Here is a 10,424-nt window from a genome sequence, read left to right on the forward strand (position 1 = left end):
TGCGCGATGGCTATTGAAGTCATTTTGCTTTGCTGCAAAATTTGCCCATAAAATTGTGATAGTAACGAGCCTTGAAAAAAAAGCAACAACAATCTCTTTCAAAGACAATGTGCAAACCCTTTTCCTCCATTCATTAATTTGCATGTCATTATTTCTTCTTGAAAGGGCGTCTTTTTTCGGGCTTAAATTGGCACGAGGGGTATGACAAATAATTGTCACTAATTTAGGAGTTATCACTTTATCGACCCCCTTACCCTAGTTGATCACATGCCTTCTCAAAATACTAGGTTGTAGCCCTCAGAGATGTACTTGAGATTAATTTGTTCATTGTGTCTCTCTTGTTAAACACTCGAAAAGTGTCTCGACCTTTAGAGGTTCACTTAAGGTTAAGCTGAGAGCCTCACGACATGCAAGTCAATTGACTTATGCCTTGGCAAGGAGGCCATTGAAGATACCATGCCACACACAAGTTGGCGTTGAGGAGAGGAACCCACTGCTTGCAAGTAGAGGAAGAGAGAGAAATGCAAAGATAAGAGAGAGAAATTAGAATTGAGGTGAGAGAAAGGAAGAGCACACCATTCAAAAATCTCCACCCCAACCAAGTTGCTTGGGTAAACTGAAGCTTCTCCTTCTCCACCCCAACCAAGTTGCCTGGGTAAACTGAAGCTTCTCCATTTTTGGAGCTACTCGGTTCAATGGATGGAGTTCCCCTTTTTATGGGGTTGTAGATTGCACTACCACGACTCGTCTAGGTCAATATCGATTTTGGTGACTTGTGCAAGTCAAGTGACCTGCGCATGTAGTGGCCCTTATTACCAGGACACACGCAAATCAATAGTGATTTTGGTGACTTGCGCAAGTCATTCATCATGTCTCGATTAAATCTCTCGAATAGTGTAACAGCCCTTAAACGCATTCCTTTCATCAAATCTCGATAAGCCCTCGAAAATTAACCGTTACCCTGAAAGTTGGAAAAATTATGCACATTAAAGTGAAAGAAAGAACCACGTGGCCAGAATTTAGAAATGGTTCCTTGCTCCTGGGAAAAGAGAGAGAAAATCTCATTATCAGGAGCACTTTATTAATGGCACAAAAGGTGGCGGCTTCGCTCGCAGGCCTAGGCGCAGGCGTAAGCCCCACGCTCGTCGCGGCTTCGCTCTCAGGCCTAGTCGCAGGCGCAAGCCGCACGCTCGTCGCGGCTACCTACAGGTTATATAATCGCGTGCTCCAAGTCACTAACGTAGTGGGCTGTCTTCCTTCTCTCTCTCTCTCTCTGTGTCTGTGTTTTGCCTTGTAATAGCTGGTGTTTACGCCCAGTCTAGCGACTTGGACTTCACATTCCCCGTCAAGTATAGTGTGATGGCAGCTTTCCGATTGAAACGATGCTCTGTGAATCAATGTGACACAGCATTAGTTTTGACTCCTCTTTAACATGCGTTTTGCAGGACTACCAATGGGGGGCGGCAGTTTCTGGCACGATCGTGAAGCAATGGGTCTAGCCGATGATCAATCCAACTTTTGGATGAATGTGGATACGTTGGACTTTGAGGGCCTTCACTTGGAGCCATCTGCACCCACCTTCGACATCTGTGATACTAGAGGAGGTGATGACTACTTACATGTGGATGTATCCAATCAGAATGTCAATGCTACGGGGCGTATTGATGCAACTATGTCGAGCTACCGCCTTTTAGAGATCATTTCAGACAAGCAAGATCTGAGCTTTGTCGACAAGGTATTGGTTTCCGAGGAGCAAATAGCTGCCCTTTGCAATGCCCTCTTGCCTGGCTCTGCTTGCCTTGGTCCCCAAGGGCAGTTAGTCGAGCTCAGCTTTGCATCTTTGGATGCCCTCAACCTGAACGTAGTTGGGCTGTACGGTGATAAGCTCATGATCACCCAAATTCTCAACAGAGAGAAAGCCTTGAGCCCCCAGATGCTTGAGAGTATGTCAGATGACTCTCTGAAGCCTGGCTTGTATGCATCTCTGGGCGAGAACCTTCCCTTATACCTCTTCTACTGGCCCGGATGTAAGCAATGGCAGCTCACTAATGGCCAAGCAAGCAGGAAGGATGTAGCTTGCAACTTCATAAGGTACCTTATGGAGCTTTGTGGATGTGTCTATGCATGTCTTCAAGGGGAAAGTATACAGCCTGTTATGAAGCAATGCACTACAAGTGTGCCATGCTTGAAGAAGCAGAGAACTCAAAGGTTGCAGATCTCTCTCCGAAAAGAGTCAGAAGATGACATCAAGTTACTGAGGGGATTCAACATCACTCTACCTAGTGATCTAGTAGCAGATGACAATCTTGTACTGCCTGTGCCCTCCCAGCTTTCTGGGGGCCTACATAGGCTTGCTGTGCTTTCCCCTGTACTCAACAGAGCAAAGTTGGTCTCAAGGAGGAAGACCATGGAAAAATTTTCTAGGGATGTGGAACAACACTTACGCTCACTGTCTAGCTCCTTCAATGTGGACTGCACTGCCCTTGCTGATGAGGACTTCCTCAGGCTCTTAGAAGTTTCGCACAATGAGAATATGCTGCGGGAATACCGAAAGACCAGAGATGAATGGCAGCGAAGGTTGGAAGAGAGCAAGGAGCGAATGTCCAGTAATTTTGTCCAAGCCATTCTCAAAAGTAGCGAGGATGAGATTGTCCAAGGATTTCAAGATGCTGTGTCTCCACTCTTGATGCAAAAGTTTCCCTGGGAAGAGAGCATGTTTTGGAGGAACGGATTGCATTCTCAAGTTGACCAAGAAAGACTGCTTGTAATGAATAAATATGGCAACGAGTCTGATCAAGCTGTACTTGATGCTGTATGTTCTGTACTTTCAACACTGGAAAACAAAATTTGCTGCTTTTTGTCGGGTCAACCAGGTGGCAGGCTGCTCTTTGCTGGTGAGAAAGTGGAAATTTTTGATGCGTCTGGAAAACAGTCACATGGAATTTACACAATAAGCCATGCAGCAGACAACAGAAAGGGCTCACAAATCAAAGCAGGTGTAATCTGTGCTGGCCAGCATGTGATTCTGGAGAGTGAGAAAGATGGCAGGTCTAAATATGAGTTTCACCTGCATCCAAATTCTGGGGTGAAATCTACCAACAGAGAACCTATGATTATGAATGCAGATGTAGACACTGCAACTGGGCTGTATCTTCAGTCTGTTTTTGAGCACCAGAGTTGCCCCTTCATGGGCACTGTCCAAATGAAGCAAATAGGCAATACCTGTCTATACATGAAAGACTGGCTGGATGCTCTCTGCAGTGAAAAGATTCCCTGCTTGGAGAGGAAGGCAGCTGCTGCAAGCTTCTTAATGGAAGAGTTGGGCTCAGAGCTTACAGTAGACAAAAAGATCATTGTGACACTTCTGTCCTCTGAGCATAGAGATTGGAGTGACTTAAAGTTATTCCCTAATTCAATCAGATACAAAATTTCTAAGTTGCTTCTCAACTTCTTTGACTGCCCTACACCAGATGCTGCATATGTGATCCATGAGCAAGTTGCTGTTACAGCTCTGGAATTATATGAAGTTGCAAGAAATGCATTGTGGGATGCAATCAGAATCATGGTGGTTAAAGATCTGTGTCCACTTATCAAGTGCAGGAAAGAGAGGGATTTCCAAAATGAAGCAGCAGCTGCCCAGAACAAGATGGAGACAGAACTGCACAGTGTCCTCCAGGAGATGAAGTTGCTGCTGTCTAAATCATCCCTCCCTAGTTTGGATACTGCAAGAAAAGTAGTTTTGAGAAGCCTTGAGCAAAGAACTCGTGGATTCAAGGACTCCTTTAAAACACTTCTCATGCGAGGTTATGAAGTAAAGCTTTTGTTGGCATATGACATCGAGGAAATGGACAATGAAACAGTCACTTGGAAAGCTGTTGAGTTGGTACCGGAGAAAAAAGACTTGGAGAAGCTGATGACCAGTGCCCAGTCAAGTCACATTCTGATTCCAACCTGTAGCAAGGCCATTGAAATAATTACTCTTGATCCTTCTAAAGAGATACTCAAGAAAGTAGTTTATCCAAGAACAGGACAGGCCCTCATATTCCTCGAAGCCAAAGATAAGTCATATTTGCACATGTATGTCTGTCCAAAGCTCAGTGCCCCAGTGATTGGAAGAAATCCAGAAAGAGTATTTAAGAGAGGTGTCGATCTGGTAGCAATTGATGAGATCTCCAGATTCATGGCTATGTTTGACCGGTCTTTGCTAAGTGTCCAGTTTTTCCGATTTGATGAATTCTTTCAGCATCTGGATTGGACAGGACTTGATCTTCAGCTCTCAGAGTTTGTAGGGAGCAGCAGCATTGTTTGGATGGAGTTTGTTCCAGGAAAACGTGAGCTTGTGCTAATAGATGATCAAAGTCGAGTCCGGATCTTTGAGTTGGTACCTGCTATGATGAAACCCAGGCACTTAACCCTCCCTGAGCCTTTTCTCAAAGCTTGCATAACTCCAGATGCTACTTGTTTAATGGTTTTCACTTGTACATCCTGTGACAAAAATACTTGTACATCCTGTGACAAAAATCTCTTACTTGACGCTTCCCATCAGAACAGTAGTGAAACTCAGCCCTTCTCACCAGCATTATCTGCACATATATATTTGCTAGGGGATTCTCTTGCTTACTTGAAAAGGGTGGATTTGCACCCTCTGCCTTCCGGATTGGATATTATAGGACTGCAGGCTGACTGCAAGTACTTTGGTCCTCAGATGCACCTCGTGATCAAGCTGCAGACACTGACGCTTGTGTCTCAAGTTTTGGAAATCTCCTCTGCATCACAAGCTTATCAACTTCAGAAGGTTGGGACCAGCAATACTGAACTTACGATATCTGATAATAGTGATAGGCAAGCTCCTGGATCATCTTGCCCTGCTTTGGAGTATATCTTCCATGCATATGACAAATATGCATGTAGTCCTCCTCTGTGTTCCTTTGATAAAATCATTAGATTGTGTGTGCTAGTGAATCCTCCAAATACAAATTGGGATGAAATTGTGACAAAGCAGAGATGTACAGAGCATGTCAGCTTGACTCTGAAGAAGCTGAAAGAAAAGGGCAAGGATTTTTCAAAGCTTGATATTCAACTCTTTGTAGACATCTACAATGAAGAATGGTCGTTGGGAAAATCTCAGAATTCAGTTTCCTTGGGTAAGTGGATAAGACAGCTGGTTTGTTTAGTACCTTTGCAGGTAGCTCGTGCAGAAAATAATTCCTTGAAGCCACTGATTAATGGCCTCCAGATTCCGGCTGATGCAGTATATGCAGATGCTGTCTCTCTAGCTAATCTTCTGCGATTTGGCATCTATGATGTTGTGCTAAGTGATTGGAAAGGGAATGTGAAGGTTATATCCTCCATGGGTAAACAGAGCAGTGGCAAATCCTACCTTTTAAATCACCTAGCTGGCTCATTTCTGGATGTAGCAGGAGGTCGTTGTACTGATGGAGTGTGGATGACCATCAGCTGTACAGTAGATTGTCTTTATGTATTACTTGATTTTGAGGGTTTAGGCAGTTTTGAGAGAAGTGAGCAAGAAGACATGCTTCTGTCTATCTTAAACGCAGCTATTAGTAATGTGACAATATTCAATAAGAAGGTACATCCTGAGTCATTACTTTTTTTGTTTCCCATATGCACCATCCTGATTTGACGGCTTTTCTTGTTCTCTACTGTTTTGCATGATCTGACACTGTTTTTAAATAGGATTTCCACTTGGACAAAGAAACAGAGGCCATATTTCAGCGATTTCAAGATGGTGTCAGTCTTGTCAAGGCAGATCAGAAACTCTTCAAGGGATTGTTCTATATGGCAATAAAAGATGTTGATGCGTCAGATGTGGATGACCTGAAGGTAGAGTTCTTTGCCAAAATTCAGCATATCTGCAACAAGTCCCAGGAGAATTTTCTCACCACAATGTATAGAGGAGAACTGGAAATAGCAGCTATGCCTCCGTTTCAGCGTCCAGAATTTCATTCGAGCATCACCAACATTGCCGAAACAATTGAAGAATTGGCACCAATCCATTATTCAGGCCGAAGTTTTATAACAGACTTGAAGTTGGTGATTGCTCAAATCAGTGCCAGAGATTGGTCTCCATTAGACTCTAAAAGACTGATCATGCGCCTCAGCCTTTTGAAAAAACATTTGAACGGTGCTTTAAGGGTAGGGAATTGTTTGGATGGCATGCCCCTCGTGGATTTTGATACACAGGAACAGATCAGTGATGAACCAATATGTTTATCTGGTTATACCTTCACTGTGAAAGATGCAGGTTTGGAGCTCATTGCTTCACCAGACGCAAATAAGGCCATGGGAAGTATCCTGCAACCACTCAAAGATGCTTTCCAGGAGGTGGTGCATCGCAAAGGAAATGATGAGACCTGGCTTGCCATGTATGATACCTTTCTAGCATCTCTGCTTGCTCGAAGGAAAGCTAGGATTCTAGCATGGCTTAGTGTCAACACCAAGGATTTCTCAGAAGAGGGTGATGTACAGAAATTGAGGCTTGAGGTTAATGCTGCCCTCTCAGAAATGAGAAGTAGGCTTGTGGTCTGTTCTTGTAAATGCAAAGAGTGCTTCCTTAAATGTATCTTGGAAAAAGGCCACCCATCCAGTGAGCATTCCTGTTTAACTGGCCACAGTTGTGTAGAGGAATGTACTTACTGTCTTGAGGAGTGTAGAGATCAGCAACAACTTGGATGCACCAACTTAACAATTTTGCAGTGCAAAGATCTTGCAGGTCATGATGGTGCCCATGACTGTAAGCGCAGGATGCATACATGTGAAATGCCTTGTGTTTTCTCTGCAAAGGCTTCTAACTGTAACCTGTCTTGCTCCTTAAGGAGGAATCATGAAGGTGATCATCGATGCAACTCTCGCCAGCATCAATGCAAAATGAAGTGTTCTTTGCCCTCGTGCAAAAATGTTTGTGTGATTCCTTTTGAGTTGGGTGAACATGAAAGGCATGTGTGCCATGAGAGGTTCTGCTCCATGCAGTGCTCTATGGAAGGTTGCACACGGACATGTGTCACTGAAGACCACTTCCATCAGCTTCAGGATAGAGCAGAGCATTATTGTGCTGGTGAGCACCCTTGTGCGAAGAAGTGTGAAAATCCAGGCATTTGTAATGTATTAACTGAGCTTTTGAAGCAGACTCGCAGCTTTCATGGAAAGAGGGGAGACTTTGACTATGAGTATATATCAGAGCAAACAGAGGAACGCAAAGGCTGTTGCTTGATGATACCACCCTTCAAAAAAGCTCATGATGGGCCACATATGCATACAACCAATGTGAATGCAGTGCACTTTTGTAACACAAGGTGTCCAGCCTGTGCTTACTATTGTCAGCTGCCATTTGGGCATGCAGGTTTGCATAAGACCCCGCATGGTAACATGTCAAAAATGAAGTTTGTGTCCGAAGATGAGGATATCGATGTGTTAGATCGGAAGTATGCCAGGGGGGAATCTGGAATGGCTGAAATGTGCATGATGCATTGTAAAGCAAGGAGTCGAGGCCACACACACTTGGTGCCGTGTCCTGGTGCACAGCATGGAGGGCACTGCACAGAAAAACTGTATGATGGGTCAAGGCATGTGACTGAGAAGTGCAGTGGTTTGGATAAAGATGTACCCTTAGACGAAATGACCCATGAAACATATTGGGAGTACATCAGGTTTGCTGATCCTTGTGAAGAAGTGGAGAAGGCCTCTTTTGCAATGTGTGGTCATTTCTGCAGGTCGGAGGAGCATCTACAGGGTTCATCCTCTACTTCAGTAGTGAACGGTAAATCGTACTGCACTGAGAAGCTTTGGCATGCTCCAGTCCCAAGGAGTGGAGCTTACCAGCATGGCTCTGGTGGGTACACTACTGAAGATGGGCACCATTTTGCCTGTGACCATTCAAGGCATGCGCCTCATAATGTGATCTTTGTGATTGATAAATCAGGATCTATGGAATCGACAGATATTGCACCCAGCATGGCAAAATTTATAAATAGTGGCCATTCTAACAGGCTGGGCTGTGTGTATGAAGCCATTGTACGCTTCATCAAGACACGCCTACAGTCCACCAGCCTGCAGTCAGAGAGAGATATGGTGTCTGTAGTCTTGTTTGATAACTATGGGATAGTGGCCACAAGGCTGCAGGAGCTGTCAGAGAATCTAGTTGATCAACTTCTGTCGTACTGGGCTGGTGGTGGAACTACCTACTCAGCAGGTCTGCAACAGGCAGAGGAGATTTTGTCTGCAGCGAGAGGTGATACGAATCTGGACAAGAAAAGCCCAGTGGTGATTTTCCTCAGTGACGGAGGCAACAATGGGGGCACTGATCCAGTGTACATGGTCTGCAAACTGAAGCAGCAGGAGCCTAGATTGGTTGTGCACACAATCATGTTTGGGAACGATCCATATGCTGGCATTCTCAAGGAGATGGCCAAGGCTGGTGATGGTACTTTTCAGAAGAGCCTGGATGAAGTGCAGCTGGCAAAGAGCTTTGAGGACTTGGCAAAGAGCCTTAAGCCTAAACTGGCTGCCTTGTGCAGTTCTTGTGATTGACATACCTTGTCTTCTGTTTTTGGTTAAAAGTCTTAAGCGAATATGCCTGACAGTATCCATATCTTCTTCTCAGTTACTATAGTCATATGTGACATTAGACGTCCACAGGCTTATTTGTTTTGGCAGCATTGAAACATATATGTTTGTAATGTTCTAAGCTCAACAGCAAAGTACAGGGTTTTCTAATTACATGTCCACTATCGCTACCGGGGCTTGGAAGCTGGTCAACTGTCAGGTAATGCTTCAATAAGTAAAGCAGACTTTTTTGGCAACAATTGTAATGGGGTTGATATCCTCTATTCCCAGCAGCAGATTTTGGTAATTCGTTCCCTGTCTTCTTCTTTTGGGGTTGGTATGCATATCTAAGTTAGCAAAGCTTTACTGTAGTCAACGTATTAGTAGCTGACACACAGACTCCGCTTCTGGCCTGACATACTGAGAAAACAGTTGGCTCTGGATTAGAAAGTTTTGAACTTAGACAATGGTGGGTTTAAGTAAGCTTTGACTGCTTGGCAGCTCGGCTTCAAATGTTTCAAGTCGATCTTAAAAACAGTCTTCTAAAATAACGATGAATGTGAGATGGAATTCGGCTTTTTTGCATCATCTTCTAGTGAGAATATTAGATGTACCACACTAATCTTCTCACATTCATATATTGCATAAGCAGAATTGTCCCATTAAAGCAGCATTGAAAGAACAGTGACCCATGACTCTTGAAGAAACGAGTGCAAGCGACGGGAAGTTGAAGAGTGACCTTCTCCTCTGTCATAGTTGGTTGATCCAATGGGGTGACGAGAAGTTGAAGAACCCTCCTCCCCTCTATCGTAGTCAATTGATCCAATGGATCATACTATTGTCAATGCGGTCCAGGGCCTCCGTGACTATGCTTCCAACATGATGGGTCTCTCGCTTTGCTGCCTTTATAACATCTGACAAGAATGGTAGCAGATTTGCGCGCACGGTGGTCGACAGTCTGCACAGGCCAATCTGCTGGTGCACGAACAGGTCCGTAAATTTGTCCAAGCTGATTCTCTTCGTTCTCTGTTTGGTGCGTTCACCTCATGGTTCTTGCACTCCTGGCTTTCGTGAAATGTATGATACCATTAGTTAGGGTTACAATCGGGCAATGCAGTCGATGCTAGTCTTCTGCAATATAGGGTAACCAGCGAGTAACACAACCCGGGCAGGAGAATCCTTTGTAACCACGACAATATCATTTGTAGTTGGAACAGTCACCGCAGGCTGCGCAGAAACAGAGAATTCTCACATCAAATAGCTCTTTGGCCTCAGTATATGCATTGCCCCTGGCGGTACAAGGCACCCATCTGTTCATAAACGTCTGGCAGCCGATTAAGTGCTGTGGTTTTGGATTTTGTGTGTTGCCAAAACCAGTCGATTATACCGTTGTCCAGGACAACATTTTGGGGTCGCGTCTCACCATTCACGCTGTCGTCGTGATCGCGGACCTTGTAAGAGGCATCTGGCTCACTGCTCCAGCAACAAGGAGAATTTCATCTGCAGCCCATGTCTGCTTAGCAACGAACCGGAAGCCACCGGCGTATGCATCAGAAAAAGCTGCTGCGAGCACATGCGTTCGGGGAAAAGTCCAGACCCTGAGCTGAACTCGCTGGTTTAGACACATCCGCTCCCAATGTAGATTTGATCTGTTTTGCCTCTCTTGCTCTTTTCTTTTCTCCCAGTGGCAGGTAGGTGACACTGATGTGAAAGGAGAAGATGCAAGACCCATGTAATGGACTGGCCGTTAACTTAACCGCCCATATGGAAGACGCAAATCAAGAAAGGCCCCATAGTATACATATATGTATTATATAAATAAACGAAACAAACGAGGGAGAAAGGCAGCTTTTTGAACGAAA

The 10,424-nt window shown here is 44.6% G+C and overlaps 1 protein-coding gene across 3 annotated transcripts; it reads left to right on the plus strand.

Annotated features, from left to right (window-relative positions):
• The first annotated feature begins 1,063 nt into the window (after window positions 1-1,063).
• Window positions 1,064-9,336, plus strand: LOC148018360 (uncharacterized). 3 transcript variants are annotated; one of them, XM_087661310.1, is made up of 3 exons: window positions 1,064-1,209; window positions 1,446-5,590; window positions 5,698-9,336. In XM_087661310.1, the coding sequence occupies exons 2-3, from the start codon at window positions 1,454-1,456 to the stop codon at window positions 8,545-8,547; spliced, it is 6,987 nt and encodes a 2,328-aa protein (XP_087517436.1). In that variant the 5' UTR covers window positions 1,064-1,209; window positions 1,446-1,453; the 3' UTR covers window positions 8,548-9,336. The 3 variants fall into 3 exon arrangements, with proteins under 3 accessions (XP_087517436.1, XP_087517435.1, XP_087517434.1); XM_087661309.1 differs by lacking the exon at window positions 1,064-1,209 and adding an exon at window positions 1,253-1,349; XM_087661308.1 differs by lacking the exon at window positions 1,064-1,209 and having other exon boundaries at window positions 1,267-5,590.
• Window positions 9,337-10,424: the final 1,088 nt, after the last annotated feature.

The sequence above is a fragment of the Lygodium microphyllum genome, chromosome 21 (assembly GCF_053477565.2).
Source record: "Lygodium microphyllum isolate KBCC chromosome 21, Lygodium_microphyllum_v1.1.10, whole genome shotgun sequence".
In the NCBI taxonomy this organism is placed as follows: Eukaryota; Viridiplantae; Streptophyta; class Polypodiopsida; order Schizaeales; family Lygodiaceae; genus Lygodium; species Lygodium microphyllum.